Raw genomic sequence first — 18939 nt, forward strand, 5'->3', positions numbered from 1 at the left:
GTGTGCGTACGCGCGCGCGCGCGCGCACACACACACACACACACACACACACCCAACATACAGGTACTTTGAATTGAGATTTGGTTATACATATATCTGTGCGTGTCCCCGTCAAAAAAGTTTGGTGAAGACTGCCGTAACATGGATCTTTGCCACAAACTTTTGGGATTCTAGGTTTAAAAAACAAAAACTAGAATTTTAACCATTCAACGCTGACCCTGTTATACACGCCAGTTGCAGTGGGATTTAAACCTGTGCCTGTTTCTCTGTTGGCTTGAGAGTTAGTTTAAATTGCTGCGTGGGGGCACTATCCATGTATGCAGTGGTTTAGAGCAAGGGAAAGGAGTTTACAAGGAAAGCACGCCAAATGTGCAGAGGAACTAGGCAAATCAATTCTCAGGCCTTTTGGAACTGTGGACCACACCAGACTTTTCTAAATACTATGACAATTGTTCTTTTTGGCACTGTTTGTCAACTGCTTTGGCATAAGGAGATAACCTGAGGTGGAAACAAAAAAATAAAAAAAAAAAAAGTGAGAGATTTATAATGAAGCCTCTGGAGGTAGATAAAACTGCAGAGAGAGAGAGAGCTGGACCATGCATATGTGTGTGCATGTGTGTATATGGGTGTGTGTGGGGGGGTGTGTGTGCCAGAGAGATTTATTTGAGGATACCAGGGGGGAAAAAGAGTTTTTTTCAGGTGAACAATTACTAAAACCTTGCTGCCCACCCTGAGTCCTTGACGAGAGAAAAGGCTCAGAGACATGATATGATTCCACACCTACAGAATTCAACTGAGAGTCAGAAACCAGGAGTCCTTCCACTAGTTTGTTCTTGCCTCAGGGAAGAACTTTGTTTCTGATTTCTAGTAGAATATACAAAGGAATTGTTTTGAAAACCCAAGAGAATAACACCCTGTTCTGGAAATTACTGAGGGGGAACCAAAGTATACAGGGCCATGTTGTGCTTATTTAATTTGTTGTGTGATTATTTCTCCTGTCCTCTCTTATAGGATACTCACTTTATTTCCAAATGCCATAGCTCGGAAATTACTGCTGATATTGATATTTGTTTTAATTTTCTCGGTCATTTACTTGGCTTCAGAAGACCTCACAAAGGTAGGAATTGTTTCCTTTTTCAGAATTTCACAGAAAGTCACAGTGACTTCATTTGAATGATCCCCTTTATGATGGCAAGAAGTAAGTTAAAAAGCATGTCCTCTTAGCTGGAGAATATGGATGAGAGGGTTCTCTGTTCAACAGAAATCACTTTGACAACATAAACATTATTATTGTCTTTTTGGTGGCAAGTGAATTTGTGGCCCTCTCTGTACTACTTGGCACTGCTAACCGTCCGGCCTCAAAACTCTCTCCTCTCTTGGCCTCTGAGACTCCAAACCAATTAAATCTCTGTTTCAGTCCTCTGCCTTCTTCACAGGGGTTTTCTTATTCTTTGAGTAGTTCAGTTAGTGTTTTGGAGGTCTTTCTTTTCTGAAATTTTCTTAACTGATCTCGCTTCCAGTTTCTCTTCTTCCCAACCATTTAGTACAAAAATAATCTTTAAAACACTCTGCTTTCATCATCTTCTGGTCCTGATCAAAAACCTTCACCAATAGCTTTCACCAATGACACTGCAAAGATCAGACTCCTTAGTTTAGCCATTCGAGGCCCTTCTAAATTTGAACTTTAGAGGTGTCTCTCTCACTTTTGTCTAATACATCCTTATCTCCAAGCTTCAAACAAGAAGCAGCACAGTCTTGACCATTCAGACAATAGTATGAATTGATAAAAGAGCTCTCAGATCATGGCTCAGAAAGTTTCTTTTTCTGAGTTCTCTCTATAAATATGTGTTCTCTAGATTACTTCCTCTGATCCTCTTCTCTGCTATGCGCCTGCCTTTTAATTAATATGCCCAGGTCCCATCCCCTACCAATATTAGTGTTTCTCAAAATGAGGCCTGGGGGGCCTTCTGTTTCATAACATAGGTGTTTGTACCCATGTGTGTAAAATGCAGATTTCTGAGCTTTACCCCTGAACTACTGAAATCTCTGGAGTTAAGCCTAAGATTACGAAGTATTAACAAGCTCCCCAGCTGATTCTTATGCATGCTAAAGTGTGAGCCTCTCTGCCTATGAGCTTCCAGAACTGTAGCTTCTTCCCAGCTCCACTTTTGAATGTCTCCACCTAAGTCTTCCACTAACACTGCCAATACAAACACACACACACTGACTTTATTCTCTCACCACCTAAAAGATAGGTTTCAATATGAACAGTCTATGTTTGAGGTCCTTTAGGCCAACCAAGTAGAGATATTTCTTTAATAGATTGTCAAATATATAGACCTGAAGCTGAGAAAGACCTGTTTTAGAAAAATAGATTTAGGAAGCATGAGAATATAAATGACATTCCTGAACAAAGCAAACATAAAGAATTGAATGGAAACAAATTCTGTGCTCTTTTTCTTAGCTCTCCGACTTGGTAATTTTTGCCACAACCCGTGTATTCAATCGAGTTGAAACTCTGCACTCCAGCCACCAGTCGCTAAGTCTTATAAAGTCTACCTCCTAAATATCTCTCAAATCTATCATTTTTTTCCAAGCTCATTTCCTTTCTTTAGCTCAGTCCTTTATCATTTCTCATTCAAAGTGTAGAAACGCTATTCTAATTAATTCCCCTTCTTCCACTCTCAATCTACTGTAAGCATTCACTCAACAGATATTTGTTGAGCATAAACTATGTGTCAGGTATTGGTCTAGGCATTAGGGATGCAGAACTATAGCACATCACCTCTGTGTTCAAGAATCTGAAATTATATTTCTAAGATGAAAATCTGAATATGGCATTCAAACTACCTTTAACAGGGCTCCTCCTGCAACATGGTATGGCCCAAGCCCCTTGGCACAGTGTTTCATTCCAGCTCCTTTATTTTAATTTTATTTTTCAATTTCCCCTTTTTTTCTTTATTTTTAAAATTTTTCTATTTTGATTCAAAGAATACATGTGAAGTTTTGTTATATAGGAGTATTGTGGGATGGTGTGGTTTGGGCTTCTATTGAGCCCTTCTTTTAAGTAAAGGGCACAGAAACTCACTTAGGCTGGCCCAAGACATTCTGGCATTGACTGTTTCCTTTCTTCAGGTTTTCAAGTGGCTAACACTCTTATTTCTTTCAAGTTTTCGCTCACCTTCTTGATTTAATACTAGAAACAGCCCCACCCCCCATTTTTAGTATTCCCCCTTATTCTACTTGACATCTTTTTTTGTGATAGTACTTTTCATTTTCTAAAATATTATATAGTTTGCTTATTAATTATTGTATATCTTGACCCAGTAACCTCCATGAGGGCAAGGACTCTTTATATGTATCTATTCGGTGGTATATTCCAAGTGCTCAGAAGAGTGCCTGGTGCATGGTAGGTACTTGATAAATAACAAGTAAATAATTAAAGATTGTTCTGTGATCTGGGTGAGAGATCATGGTGACCTGAAATAAAGTACTAGCAATGAGGATGGGGAAAAGTTAACGAATTTGAGCAAGAATTGACAGCAATAGTGATTGCCTGTGGGGAGTGAAGAGATGAGTTGACCAGGAATTACATTCCAGGTTTGTATAGCTTTTGTAAAGCTTTCCCCTTTTTTTCTTTATTTTTAAAGAAAAATACAGCTGGTGATGTCATTCACTGAAGTATTGGCCAGAGTAGGAGAAATAACTTTGGAAGTCAAAAGACAGGTTTAGATATGAACAGTCTAGGTTTGAGGTCCTTTTAAGTCAAACCAAGTAGAGCTGTTGCTTTAATAGACTGTTGAATATACAGATTGAAAACTGGGAAAGAAGACCAGGTTTAGAAAAATAGATTTAGGAAGCATGAGAATATAAATGACACCTGAAGCCATTAGAGTCTGTGACACTTCCTCAGGTGAACTGTAGAGTGGGAAGAAAACATTGCAAATGATATAACCCCAAGGAACAAAATAAGTGCCAGGCTGAGAAGTGATTGATAGGAGAGAAAGTGTACACAGGGATAGAAGAAAACTTTTGAGATAGGTAGGGGTGGGGAACAGGCAAAAGTTAGGATAGTAATTAGAGGCAAATAGGTGGCTCAAAAAGTTTTTCTTTTTTTAAAATATAGAAAATACTCGAATACATTTAAATTTGTGTGGAAAAATGCTAACAGAGAAAAGTAGGAAGCAGGAAAGGAAAGATGTGGTTACATTTAAGTTGGGCAGGGGTGATAGGAAGTTGAATTGCCATGTGACCATTCTTACAGATCTCTAAAGTTAAGCAAGTTCAGGAACAAAGGGATCTAGATGTTGAAGGACATGGACATTGAAGTCTACATGGAGGGTGTCAGGACTTCTAGTGATAAAGAAGACTGGAAGCCAAGTTCTTCAAAATCTTCAGCAAGTTAGTGAAAGAAAGTGATGGGTTAAATGACACAGAAGAGGAGGGTTATGCAATAATGAGTCATAGTTGGTCAGAGGTAATCATGGAGAACAAAAGATCTTAAGGTCTTCTGAAAAACTACTATCACAATATATATATACGTTTTTGAAATATATATGCACGAGAGAAGACCTAAAAAATCCCCTGAAATTTATTTATGAAAAATTGTGTATTTATTCTTACATGTTTACACTTCAGTCACCTTCCAACCAAGCACTCTCTGCTTAATGCAATACACTTTTTGAGATATTTACTCCACTGCTCAAAACAGTTTTGAACTCATTAATTTTCATGCCTTTTAGTACTTCTGCCATTTTTTGTTTCACCTCTTCCACATTGGCAAAACATTTCCCTTTGAGAACTTTTTTCATCTGGGGGAAACAAAACCAAGTCACATGGGGTGAGATCCAGTGAATAGGGAGAGTGGGGTTTAGGGATCATGCTGCTTTTTGGTCCAAAACTGCTGAACACTCAGTGTGGTGTGGGTAGATGTGTTTGTACATCACCCATCGTGAAATGGGCAAGCGGGTTGAAAGAATCTCCAGAAAAAAAAATTAACTGAAGCCAAACACAGCCTCTCATAACAACGCTAGCTGGTACACTGACACTGATGGATTCCTAGAACACTTACCTAGTGGGGGAAGCCTGAACTACTACGAGGGGTTCATCCTCCAAAAAATAATTCTGACTTTTATGGGGTCCTCCTTTGTGTTTGAAGTTTGTGTGTGTGTGTGTGTGTGTGTGTGTGTGTACAAAATCCTTGACAGTTCCTTCTGGCTGCTCTAAAAGAATGCCTACCATTGACTGAGTGGCATATAAACAGCAGGATTTATTTCTCACGGCTCTGGAGGCTCAGAAGTCCAAGATCAAGGCACCAACAGATTTGATGTCTGGCAAGGGTCTGCTTCCTCTTTTCACTGAGTACTTGTATAGTGGAATGGGCAAGGGAGATCTCTGGGATTTCTTTTATAAGGGCACCAATTCCGTGCATGAGGGCTCCATCCCCAGGAACTAATCACCTCCTTAAGGCCCCATCCATCCCAAAGGAGGTTAGTTGTCTGTGTGTGCGTGCGTGCGTGTGTGTGTGTGTGTGTGTGTGTGTGTGTGTGTAACAGATGAATAAATAGTGAGACAATTGGGCCTCATGTAAAATTGAACATAAATGCTGATCCTGACCCTGCTATTGCTATTTTAAAGAGTCTTTCCCAATTCTGTATCTAATTTTAAGGGTCTGGCACAAAACTCTTTGTTTTTCCTTGCTCATATTTGTGGCTTCTATATTGTGTAATTCTATTACATAATATTCTTGAGGTCACAGAAATGGAGAACCAGTAAGTGGTTGCCAGGGGTTAAGGAAGAAGTGAGAATGGGAGGAAAGCAAGTGTGGCTAAAAAAGGGCAAAAAGGAAATGTTCTGAATCTTGGCTATATTAATGTCAATATGCTGGTTGTGATATTTTACTACAGTTTTTCAGGATAGTACCATTGGGGAAACTGGGTTGAGGGTACATGAGATTTCCCTATTATTTGTAACAACTGCCTGTGGATCTACAATTATCTCAAAATAAAAAGTTTATTTTTCTCCTCACTGTATTTCTATTGAAGTCAAAATTCTCATTATATACTAAATATTAGCTAAACAATATTTTCCTTAAGAGTTCAGAACACAATGTGGTGATCACTTCGCTTTTGTCAGGCCTTGTTCAAATATTCCTATCTGGTCTTGGGTGCCACAGGAAATGTAGGGAAGCATATCCCAAAGAAGGCTGGGAAACCATTCTGCCCCATAATTTATGGCTGGAGAACCAAAAAGTAGAGCTCTCAGAGAATGAGAAAGAGTTGAGGAGACTGTAGAGAAAATAAAGCTCAAAAGAGCTCTTCCACAAAGTGGCAGATAAACTCCTGGGCTCAACTCTGAGTTTAACATGTGTCATTCTTAGCTAAGTATCACACCAAAAGCAATGGGAATTTAACTACAGTCTGATTGCCAAGGTAGAGTGGGTGATGTTATGGGGAGATGGTGATTAAAGGGTACACATTTTCAGATAGACAGGAAAAATATATTCTGGAAAATGACAGTAGAGCATGGCTACTATAGTTAATGATAATGTACTGTATACTTGAAAGTTGGTAAGAAAGCAGATTTTAAATGTCTCATCCAAAAAAACCTCAATTGTGTGAGGTGATGGGTATGCTAATTATTTTGCAGTATATTTATATACAGATATATATCAAAATGTCACATTGCATACCATAAATGTATATATGTATTTTATTTACAAATTAAGAAAATAAATTATCTAACAAAATCTTTTTGTGTCACCTCAAACCATTAAACAATAACACCCTTTCCCTGTGAAGTTCTTCTTAACTTGTCAGGCCAAGTTTGTGACAATTTCTTTCATGTACCCATGGAGTTAGACTTACATATCTGTTAAGTGATTCACTTTTTTTATAATAAGTTTACATGCTTGTTCTCTCTGTAGGCTGGACTTTCTGGGACTATAGTTAAATCAGCTGCCAATAACATTTGTGTTTCTCCATTTTATAATTTATTATTAATAATGAATTAATTAAATGCTTATTGTTAAGATCAGTAAATAAAGCAGAGAATATCTTTATTTGCCAAAATTGCCAGGAGAATAGAACTTTATATCCGCTTGGCTGAATCTAGATAGGCAAAAAATAAAATAAAATATTGACAAATCCAATTATAAAAAATACTGGAAAAATTAGAATTGAATATTTAGAAAAATGAAAGTGTGAAGAACAGTCTAAGATTAAAAACAATAGAAGTAAATCACAAAATAATTTTTTAGTACTTTAAGTATAAGTATTAAATACTTCTAAAAATGCCAAGCAATGAAGTGGTAAAAAAAATGTCTGCAAAATTGAGAGACTAAATGTTAAGATGGTAAGATGGTTATTACATGAAGAACTGATATTGGTTATTACATGAAGAACTGATATCAATTGAGAAATAACAAATTAAAATTAAAATAAAAATAGACAATTTTTATTGTCTATTTTTAAAGAAAATAGACAAAAGGAGAAAAATATATTAGCAAAACAAGTATTTGAAGGAAAATAAAGTTGGAACACTGATATTAAAATAAATATAATTGAAAATAATAGTAATCCTCTATTTACCAAACTATTTGCACATAGTTTTAAGGACAATATTCCACAAATATTTAAATGGATGAATTTTGTAAGGGAAGTTTAATCAAGTAAAATATCTGAGGACAACTTCATTCTCTAGGTAAGCATGCAGCTATTCAAAATTTTTTCAGAAGGTGGATTTTATAGGAATCTCTCATTCAGGCAATTGTCTAGAATATTTTATATATATATATAATATATATAATAAAGTATACACATTATATTTATAGAATTGTTTTGGCATAATAAAATGTCCTGTTTCAGGAACATATTTGACAACAGTTATGATAGAGGAAATAGTGTACTTGGGCTTCAAGCCTTCGTGTACAAATATCAAACAGCAGTCAACTTTTTTTTTTGAGTCGGTGTCTCACTCTGTTGCCCAGGCTAGAGTACAGTGGCACATTCATGGCCACTATAGCCTCGACCCACTGGGCTCAGGTAACCCTTCTGCCTCAGCCTTCCAAGTAGCTGGAACTACAGGGGCACACCACCATGCCCAGCTAATTCTTCTTTTTTTTTTTTTTTATTGTAGAGATGAAGTCTCACCAAGTTGCCCGGGCTGGTCTCGAACCCATGGGTTCAGGCAATCCTCTTGCCTCCTTCTCCCAAAGTGCTGGGTTATAGGTGTAAGCTGCAATGCCCGACAGCAGTCGACTATTGAAAAACAAAACAAAAGCCGGGCTCGGTGGCTCAACCTGTAATCCATGCCTTTGGGAGGCTGAGGTGTGTGGATTGCCTGAGGCCGCGGGCTCGAGACCCGCCTGGGCAGCGAGACCTCATCTCTACAATAAATCAAAAAATCAGCCGGGCGTGGTAGCGCATGCCTGTAATTCTGGCTACTTGGAAGGCTGAGGCGGAAGGATCGCCGGAGCCCAGCAGGTCAAGGCTGCGGTGGCCGGGAGTGGCCACTGCCCTCCAGTCTGGGCGACAGAGTGAGACTCCAACTCAAAAAAAACCCCCAAAGCCCCCCCAAAACCCCAAAACAAAGCAAAAACTAAACAAGTCAACGGGTGAACAAACAGGGGTGGGTCTCCAAACCTGGCTTCCTCCATGTGATTTTAGTGGACTGTCATAAAGGTCCACTGGCTAAATGTACCTACGTGGGCATGGGAGACTCCTGGGACCTGAAGAGATCTTAAATTGGTGGTAACATTTCCTCAGTTGTTTCATTGTCTAGGTGAATACAATGGCATTTATTGTCAGCTAAAAAAAATTTCATTTGATTGAATCTTTTTCTCAGCACTCTAGTAAAGTAATATTATCCAGAACTCTTACACTTTGCTACAATTACCAGTGAGACACTAGTGTGGCATAGTAAGTAGTCTTATGCATTGCTGGTGGCAATGTCAACTCTTATTCTGAGAATATATTTGGCAATCAAGATGAATAAAATGTTATGTTCGTTGACTGACTGGTATTTAATTCAATAATATATGATTTGGTTATTCCATCCCCAGGAAGCTATCATAAAGAAGTAATCCTATATGAGGAGATGGAAAGTATCTAAATGTCATGCTAAAAGAAAGCATAGATATCATCTAATGGTCACAATCCACATTACATCCTCATGGTGAACTAATATTCAACTATTAAAAATAATGAGCCGGGCTCAGTGACTCAGCCTGTAATCCCGCGCCTTTGGGAGGCTGAGGTGAGTGGACTGCCTGAGCCCGCGGGTTCGAGACCCGCCTGGGCAGCGAGACTTCATCTCTACAATAAGTCAAAAAATCAGCCGGGCGTGGTAGCGCATGCCTGTAATTCCGGTTACTTGGAAGGATCGCCGGAGCCCAGCAGGTCGAGGCTGCAGTGGCCGGGAGCGGCCACTGTACTCCAGTCTGGGCAACAGAGTGAGACTCCAACTCAAAAAAAAAAAGAAAAGAAAAATAATGATAATAAAATTATGTACCAACATTAAAATGTTTATTATATATTATACTAGCTGTGAACAAGTGCTAATCTATATATTTGGTATGATTATAAATAGGAATTAATTTTTGGTGGGTGGCCCCTTATAGAACAGGCTTTCCCCCACTAGTTAAGTATTCTAGGACCCATCAGCATCCCATGTACCAGCTAGCATCGTTTTGAGAGCTGTGTTCTGGCTTCAGTGAATTTTTTTTTTTTTTTTTGAGATTCAACGTAATTGCCCATTTCATGATGGGTGATTTTACATGAACAACCTGCCTATAATTCCCTGTGTGCTCAGCAGTTTTTGACCAAAGACAGCATGATCCCCATGCCCCACCCTTCATATTCATCTGATATGAAATGAAAAAGAGTGAGCATAATAAAATTTACTTCAAAGACAACAAAACATAGGTAGGATTATGTTTTTTAAAATTTGCTCTTTTTCACATTGTCTTTATGTAACATGATTATATAATATTTAAAAAGAAAGTTCAAGTGAGAGAATAGCAAAGAAAAAACTTTAAAATTAAATCATGAAATGATATATATTTATTATATCTAGTTATTTTTTAAGCCAATGACTCCTAAAAGAAGCCATCTGCTAGCAGCGGAGGAAGTTACACTATGTACGTGGAAATCAATTCCTAGGATTCCATAACTGAAAACCAGTTAGGATTGATTTTTGCTATGTGATTTACCACACTGAAAGATGCAAGATGTACCATAATAACTTATGTTCAAAAGCAAACCTTATTACTTGCTTATAACATATTCTTCCTCCTCCTCATTACTTCAGTTCTTGTTCAGCTTGAAAAACCGTATCACCCTGAACCAAAGGAATATCTTAAAGATGTTCTCACACTCTGAAGCACCACTGAATCCAGCAGTTTTGCCAACAGAGACCCAGGAGAGAATAAAGGAAATCATTGAGAAACTAGACCAGTGGATCCCGCCCAGACCTTTCACCCATGTGAACACCACCACCAGCGCTGTACACAGCACAGTCTCCATCCTCAACCCCCGAGAAACATACTGCAGGGGGGACCAACTGGACATCCTGCTGGAAGTGAGGGACCACCTGGGACGCAGGAAGCAATATGGCGGGGATTTCCTGAGGGCCAGGATGTCCTCCTCAGCCCTGAAGGCTGGCGCTTCAGGAAAGGTGACCGACTTCAATAATGGCTCCTACCTTGTCAGTTTCACTCTGTTCTGGGAGGGCCAGGTCACCCTGTCTCTGCTACTCATCCACCCCAGTGAAGGGGCATCAGCTCTCTGGAGGGCAAGGAACCAAGGCTATGATAGGATAGTGTTCATTGGCCGATTCGACGATGGCATCTCCCAGGTCCATTCTGAATGTGGCCTGGCCCTAAATACAAGTGCCGAACTGTGCCAGTACCTGGACGACAGAGACCAAGAAGCCTTCTACTGCGTGAGGCCTCAACACTTTCCCTGTAAGGCCTTGACGCACATGTTCACTAAGAATAGAAACATTTCCTATCTTAGCAAGGAAGAATGGAGCCTTTTCCACAGGTAAACAAGCTTTCAAATATGATAATAGATACAAAGAAGTAGACTTACAATCAGACCAAACTCTGCCTAATAGCTTTGCCTAATCAAGCTTATCATGTCAATTGACATTGACTAAGTTATAATTCTGTCCTCAAAGTCATTTTGGTAGTATGTTCACAGGGGCCCAAACAAGTCACCTGTAGAACTATTTGCTAACAGGAGTACAACCAGTGAAGTGCTTTTTATATACCTATAGTTCTCTATGGTTTATAATACTTACAGATTCATAATTTTTTTATACAGTAGTATTTTCTATAATATATTCTATGGATTATTAGTAGATGCTATGTAATAAAAAACTGGTGCATAATGTCTTATTAAGACTATTTTGCCCTTCACATTCAAAGAATCAGTAAGTTCTATAAGTTGTACCTCCCAACTATCTCATGAACCCAGTCATTTTTGTCTACCACTGTTGCCTCTATCCTTTTATAAGCTACCATCATATCTCCATTAGATCATCACAACCATCTCCAGAGCTGGCTTCCCTGTCTTCATTCTTGCTTATTCCAATTAATTCTCCGCACAGCACCTGGACTGATATTTTTGACATGTGGATATGTCTTTTACCTTTCCTTGCTTAAAAGCCTTAATGTGGTCTAATGGCTCTCAAGGCAAAGTTCAAACACTTTAACTTGTTTCCAAGGACTAACCCTGTGGCCTCTTTTCTCACTTTTCTGCTTCCTTGATCTCTGTCAGTCAAACCGAACTCCTTTTATGTCACACATGATCTCTCTCATCTCTGGCATCTCACCAGACTTGAATTAGACATCATTTCCTCCAGGAAACATTACGTATCACTGAATGAAGTGCTAGTCCTATATTTTTCCATAGCACTTGTTCTTCCCAACATAACACTTATTATACTATTCGATTTACAATTTATTTTTAACATTAAATTGTAAGCTCTGTTAAGCAATAATTGTAATTATTTTTTTCACCATTCATTCGTTCAATTTATAACTAGTGCATTGTGTATTCCAGACACAGCTCTAGGTTTTGGGAATTAACATTCTAGTGGGATAGAAAGAGAAAAAACAAAGAAATAGATTTGTACCAGAGAATCATCAGAGTAAGAGAGTCATATGTGATAGTTGATGCTATTTTAAAAGGATGGTCAGTTAAGACCTGTCTTGAGCAGTATACTGAATGAAGTGAGGAAGTAAATTAGGGGGGGATACCATTTTCCAGAGGAGGAGAAAGTCCTGAGGTGAGAGCATGCTGGAGTGTTCCAGAAAACATGAGGAGGGGGTGGAGTGAGGCTGGAACACAAAGAGGGAGGGAGAAAGCAGGTCAGATAGGTAGGTAGGGCCCTGGAGGTCATCTGTATATGATAGGAAGTCACTGAGGGCTACTATTTTGTGTCATAGCCCTATCACAATGCCTGGCACTGAGAAGTTCTCAACAACTGTGTGTTGAATGAAAAAAATAACTGAAATAACAATCTGGGAAAATAATTAAAATTTAGTGAATTTTTTTGCAGCAGGACTTCTCAGAAACCTCACTGTGGAGCCCTTCAAGCAGGGATAGAGCATACATTTTCTATACTTATTTGGCCACAGAACATTTATTTTATAGATCATTTTAAGAGATTTTCGTTCCACAGTATGGGACCTGCTGCTATAGAAAGGCCTGATGTGTTCTCAGAAGAATAAACTGGATAGCACTCTGTCCTAAACATTCAAGGCCAAATACAATTTAAACATTATGATGACACAAGGTCTTAGGCACAACTGACCCTGCGCCTTTATAAGATTTCCCTTCCACCCCTACCTCACCTTCACTTCTTTTCTCTTTTTTTTCTTTTTTTTTTCTTTTTTTTTTTGAGTTAGAGTCTCACTCCGTCACCCAGACTGGAGTGCAGTGGCCGCTCCTGGTCACCGCAGCCTCGACTTGCTGGGCTCCGGCGATCCTTCCACCTCAGCCTTCCGAGTAGCTGGAACTACAGGTGCGCGCTACCACACCCGGCTAATTTTTGATTTATTGTAGAGATGAGGTCTCGCCAAGTTGCCCAGGCGGGTCTCGAACCCGCAGACTTAAGCAATCCGCTCACCTCAGCCTCCCAAAGGCACGGGATTACAGGCTGAGCCACTGAGCCCGGCTTCTTTTATTTTTCTTGATCAATATATGAAAAAAAAATCCCTTTATCCTCTGGCTCAGCTAAAAGAAACTGGGTGAAGAATGATCATGAAAACACATCCTGTCTTGAAGGTCTCAGAACCATGTCTTAAGTCTAAGGGTGGGGGTCACCTGTGTCTAATTCCATATTCTCTGTTGGTCACATCAGGCTCCCTCTTGAGATGGTCCTCACTGCATCCTTGGTTGAAGGAAAACCATCCCTGCATAGTCTCCTGACTGTGTCTCAAGAAATCCAGTTTCTAGTCTGACTAACCTGTTTGGGGTCCCAGTCATGCTTCTCAAGTGGGCTGTGCTCATGACAACAATTATGATAATAACCTGCTTTATTTCCCTCCCAGATCCCTTGTTCTAGTCAAGTTCCCCCACTCCCACCCCATGGCATGGAAGTAGAAATTTCAGTATCCTTACAGGTGATTTAGTGCATATGCAAGGAGTAATTGAGTTCACAAGTGACTTACAACATCCAAGAACTCTCATGGATCATTCCATTGCTAAGCTCTTGGGCTCCGTCCCAGATTCAAGCCTGGTTCTATGATAACTTTCCTTCCCATAAGCCAAGAGACTAATCTTGCTTTTTTTCATTTGTAGCATAGTACAGTTGACCCTTGAACAACACAGGTTTGAACTGTGCAGGTCTACTTATAAGCAGATTTTTTTTCGACAAATGTGGATCGATTGTCTAGATATAGTCACCTGCTTAATTGTCAGGACTAAGACTTTGAGGTGAAGCTCTATGCTGTGGACTTGAAATATTATAGTGAGCCGGACTTGGTGGCTCAGCCTGTAATCCCGCGCTTTGGGAGGCTGAGGTGAGTGGATTGCCTGAGCCCGCGGGTTCGAGACCTGTTTGGGCAACTTGGCGAGACCTCATCTCTACAATAAATCAAAAAAATGAGCCGGGCATGGTAGCGCGCATCTGTAGTTCCAGCTACTTGGAAGGCTGAGGCAGAAGGATAGCCGGAGCTCAGCAGGTCGAGGCTGTGGTGGCCGGGAGCGGCCACTGCACTCCAGTCTGGGCGACAGAGTGAGACTCCAACTCAAAAAAAAAAAAAAAAGAAAAGAAATATTATAGTGAATAAGATTGACCTGAGTTCTACTCTCAGGAAGACAATAGACTATGGAAAATGGACTCCTGAGAAATTATGATCTTGAGGCATAGATGGAGATGTAGCTGGAGAGGTAGGCACTCATAGGAGGTTGGTTTGCTGGTTAAGGAGCTTGGTCCTTGTGCTGTAGGTTGATGATGGAAAGTCATGGAAACATTTTGCGCGGGAGGATAAGCCAGGCAACAGAGAGGTTGTATTTAGGAGGGTTAAACCAAAGCGGCAGAAAGATAATATTAGAATTGTCTAGGACAGGGCTCTCAAAGTAATGTCCCTGGACCATTAGCTTTGCCTTTACCCAAAAGCTTGTTAGAAATCCAAATTATTGAGCCCCACCCCACAACTATTGCATCAAAAATTCTGGGGGTGAGGCTTAGCAATCTGAGCAGAACAAGTACTCCCAGTAATTCTGATAAAGGCTCAACTTCGAGTAGCACTGGCCTCTAGGCAAAGGTCAATGCCTGAATTACCACAAGTCACAGGGTGGAGAGGATTGTTTCTGGTAGAGAACCATTTAGAAGGCAAAATTAAAGGATGGGCAGATAGATAGATAGATAGATAGATAGATAGATAGATAGATAGATAGATGATTTGACTAACTGCAAATGGAGGGCGAGAAACTCTCTGCATCTCTATATTCCCTGCCATTTGCAGTAGAACACTTTTACAGAAGCCTGACCCATTTACTTTCCCAGAATATCTTAAATATATACAGATAATGAAAAAAAAAGCATTTTTGCTGATTAAGAGTGGTTCAATTCATCTAAATCATTTATTCTTACTTTACCGTCATGAAGCTAATTTATTTTCCCATTTCTTGAAGGTCCAACACAGGGGTTGAAATTATGAAGAATTTTACCCCCATCAAGGTCATACCATGTAACGGTAAGTCTAGTGTGCCATTGCTTGCTGTGATCACAATTTATTCTATTCACTTTAAGGACATTCTTACTTTGAGAAATATTTATTCCATGTGATCTCATTTCCTGGGACAAATGATATCAACAACCTTGTATTTTGAAGAAAGGATTTTATTCTTGGAAATTATTTTCATATCAGTTTAAGTCAATTTTCATCCCAAGTCAGATATAAAAGCCTAGGAAAACCATTAATTTCAGCGGCCTCTTCTCAAAAAGGACAGGCTATTTACATTTAAACTTGAGATTTATTCCCCAAAAGCCAGTAATTGGATACTAGTGCTGTGAGGAAATGTCTCAGATGAGCTGCACAGATTCAGAGTTAGGACATTTCTTTGGTGGTTTCTAATTTTTCTTTTAGCCAAACCATGTCACTTTAAGTTCTATGAACTAGCAATTTCTGTGACTGTTTTTCAGTTTAATCACATGAACTTTAATGGTCAACACAAATCTATTTCATTCATAAAAGTAATATTTTTGCTACATTGGAATTAAAATGAGTTTCAGTAGAGCAAATGACCTCCATTATAGCAATCAGTGGTATACACATATACCCATTAAAACCCCCTATTTTTGAGTTGGGGATCTCACTCTGTTACTCATACTAGAATGCAGTGGCATAATCACAGCTCACTGCAGCCCCAACCTCCTGGGCTCAGGTGATCCTTCCACCTCAACCTCATGAATAACTGGGACTACAGGTGCACACCACCATGCCTGGCTGATTTTTTGATTTTTTTTTTTTAGAGATGAGGTCTCACTATGTTGACCAGGCTGGGCTTTAACTGCGGGCTCAAGCAATTCTCCCACCTCGGCCTCCCAAAGTGCTGGGATTATAGGTGTGAGCCATTGCACCTGGCCCACTGCACCTTTTTCATGCATTCAGCTCACAATCAGGAAAAAGATCCCTTCTCTGCTGAGACAACCATCAACCATGCCCGGCCTTCACACTGAAGAAAGTTCTTAGATTCCTGAGGCATCTTGAGTCCTCATAACACCTCTTTTGTTTCCCTCTTGCCTGGGCAGTAACTTCTAGTAAAGTGTAGCAGTTTCTTAGAAGATAGTGACAGATTGTTATTTCTGGAGCCACTAAAACATCTGATGTAATTCAATAAGGATTAATGTAAGTTCCTAAACCAATATCCCAAACCCAACAATGTAGGTCGATGGCAAAGAAGGTGTGCTTTTTACATGACAAATATAAAAAGTGGGCTCAGAAGCTTACCTGGGGGAAAGCTTGATATGAGTCAGTAAATGCAATTTAGATTATTTTAATAATGGAGTGTTCAGAACGAGAAGGTCATAATCCTCCTTTTTTTCTGGGCTAGTCAGACCACAGCGAGAATATTATATTCAGTTCTAGACACAGTAATTAAACATTGAAGGTTTATTTTATTATTATTCACCAGAGCAAAGGATTCTGGTACGCACAAAATAAATAATGTGTGACACTCGTTTCATAAATGTGTTCAGTCTTCTTTCATGAATAAGCAGTTTGAAGAAGAGAAGATTTACAATTCAGCAAGGCCAATGTCATTGGTGCAATATTCAACAGGGCTATTGATCCCTGATATTTCACGGTCATGCGTTACCTCCTGATTTTGGCTAGCTGTCTCACAGCTGAGTGGCTTTAGGGACAAGGTGGAGCCCAGGGAGACACTGTGAATGCACAAGAGAAAACTGATCCCCAATTCAAGAAAAACTATTCAGTGAGAACTTTTAATTCATCCTTTTGACACAATATTATTAAATAATATTTGTGGAAGGCTGGAGGGCAGAAATAGAGATGAAGGGAAGGGTGGAGGGAAAAGAGGAAAAGGAAGGAAAATTGATTATCTTCCAGAATAATTCGTGGTAATAAAAATTTCTTACTCTGACCATTTTTATTACCAGAGAGTGTGAAGATAAAAAAGAAATGTCAGATTGGAATGAAGACTCCTTTCCCCAGTGGCTATACTTTGGGAGAAAGGTGGATTACAACATTTTGCAAACAGATCGAGTTCAATGCAACAAAAAATATAAATGACTGCTTGGAAAGAAAACTTATTTACCTCATGGGAGACTCAACACTGCGTCAGTGGATTTACTACTTAAGAAAAGTTGTGAAAAGTATGCATTTTATTTTTATTTTGAAATTATATTTGACTGTTGAGGGCTTTTAATAATAATTAGAATGCCTTGTTTTTCTTTCCTAATGTTGATTTTATTATTATTTTTTAATTTGCCAAATTTTTTCACCCTTTAATAAAAATTAAATTTTACATTTTCACTCACAAGTGCTAACATTTTTCTTCCTTTTTCATGTATTCTCATAAAAAGTTCAAAATTTTGTTAAGATTTTAAGGCATCTGTTAAAATTCTCCTTGCATAGGCAAAAAATGCTTCAGTTAGAAGTGGTCGTTGTTAGAATTTTACACATGTTGTGTGTATTTTTAAATTATATCATTTTCCTGTTGTTAAAATATTTATCGATTTGTTTTCTGTCAGCCTTGAAATATTTTGACCATCATGGAACTGGGATCTTTAAAACACATATTCTTCTGGATGTCGAAAGACAAATTTTGATTCAGTGGAAAAAACATAGTCATCCATTTGTGACCCAAACGCCATTCTCGGTGAGAGATGAAAACTATATCCCACGGGAAATTGACCAGGTAGCAGGAGACAGTGACACAGCTATTGTCATTACCCTTGGCCAACACTTCAGACCCTTTCCCATCAACATTTTCATCCGTAGGGCCATCAATATTCAAAAGGCCATTGAACGTCTGTTTTTGCGAAGCCCAGAGACCAAGGTGATACTTAAAACGGAAAACACCAGGGATATACATCAAAATTCAGAGATGTTTAGTGACTTTCATGGCCATATTCAGAATCTTATCATAAGGGATATTTTTATGGATCTTAATGTGGGTATTATTGATGCCTGGGACATGACAATTGCATATTACACAAATAATGCCCATCCACCTGATTATGTCATAGGAAATCAAATTGGCATGTTCTTAAACTACATTTGCAAGAGGAAAGATACAGAAAAATAGCACTAGCCATTCTCTGTAGATGATCTGACATATGCTGCAAGGATAGTTTAATGTAATCCCAAGCTTCAGAAAACCAAATTAGAAAAAATTATTGTAATATACATAACATGAAATTCGCCATTTAAATTATTTTTATTTTTCAAAAAAATATTTTATTTTAAAGATGTGGGATGCAGTTCAGGATTAGGTATAATAAGTGGACATCAGACATGTAAAGTTTGGGCCTCCCTTTGGTTCCCACTTTACTTGGTTTGAGATAAGATACCCTTTTCGATGTTGTGTGCCCCACCCCCCACCTCAGCAGTATCCCGCTACTGCTAATCCCTTTCTTTTTTCTTTTTTTTTTTTTTTTTTGCCAATCCCTTTCTTATAGTATTATGGTAAATGTTCAGGGTCCGTTTATGAATGAGAACATGTGGTACTCAGTTCTTTGTTTCTGTGATAAATCACTGAGTATAATAGACTCTAAATCCACCTGAGTTGCTACGAAGTCCATATGCTTGTCCTTCTTTATGGCTGTATGAATTCTTTTGGATGGTAAAGAGTACCATTCAATGTCATTAAGTACATTTACAATGTTATGCAACTGTCATCATGACCCATCTCTGAAACTTTTTCATCATCCCCGAAAGAAACTCTGTACCTATTAAACAAT

The 18939-nt window shown here is 38.9% G+C and overlaps 1 protein-coding gene across 1 annotated transcript in view; it reads left to right on the top strand.

Annotated features, from left to right (window-relative positions):
- NXPE2 (neurexophilin and PC-esterase domain family member 2) overlaps positions 1 to 18284 on the top strand; it is an 18720-nt gene extending 436 nt beyond the window's left edge. Inside the window, exons 2-6 of the mRNA XM_008059006.1 lie at positions 1012 to 1117; positions 10309 to 11042; positions 15147 to 15208; positions 17134 to 17349; positions 17728 to 18284. Of these exons, the coding sequence (XP_008057197.1) occupies positions 1012 to 1117; positions 10309 to 11042; positions 15147 to 15208; positions 17134 to 17349; positions 17728 to 18284 (1675 nt within the window). The remainder of the gene's footprint in view (positions 1 to 1011; positions 1118 to 10308; positions 11043 to 15146; positions 15209 to 17133; positions 17350 to 17727) is intronic.
- Positions 18285 to 18939: the final 655 nt, after the last annotated feature.

This window comes from Carlito syrichta, unplaced genomic scaffold (genome assembly GCF_000164805.1).
Source record: "Carlito syrichta isolate Samal-C Ts95f unplaced genomic scaffold, Tarsius_syrichta-2.0.1 Scaffold303672, whole genome shotgun sequence".
NCBI classification, from domain to species: domain Eukaryota; kingdom Metazoa; phylum Chordata; class Mammalia; order Primates; family Tarsiidae; genus Carlito; species Carlito syrichta.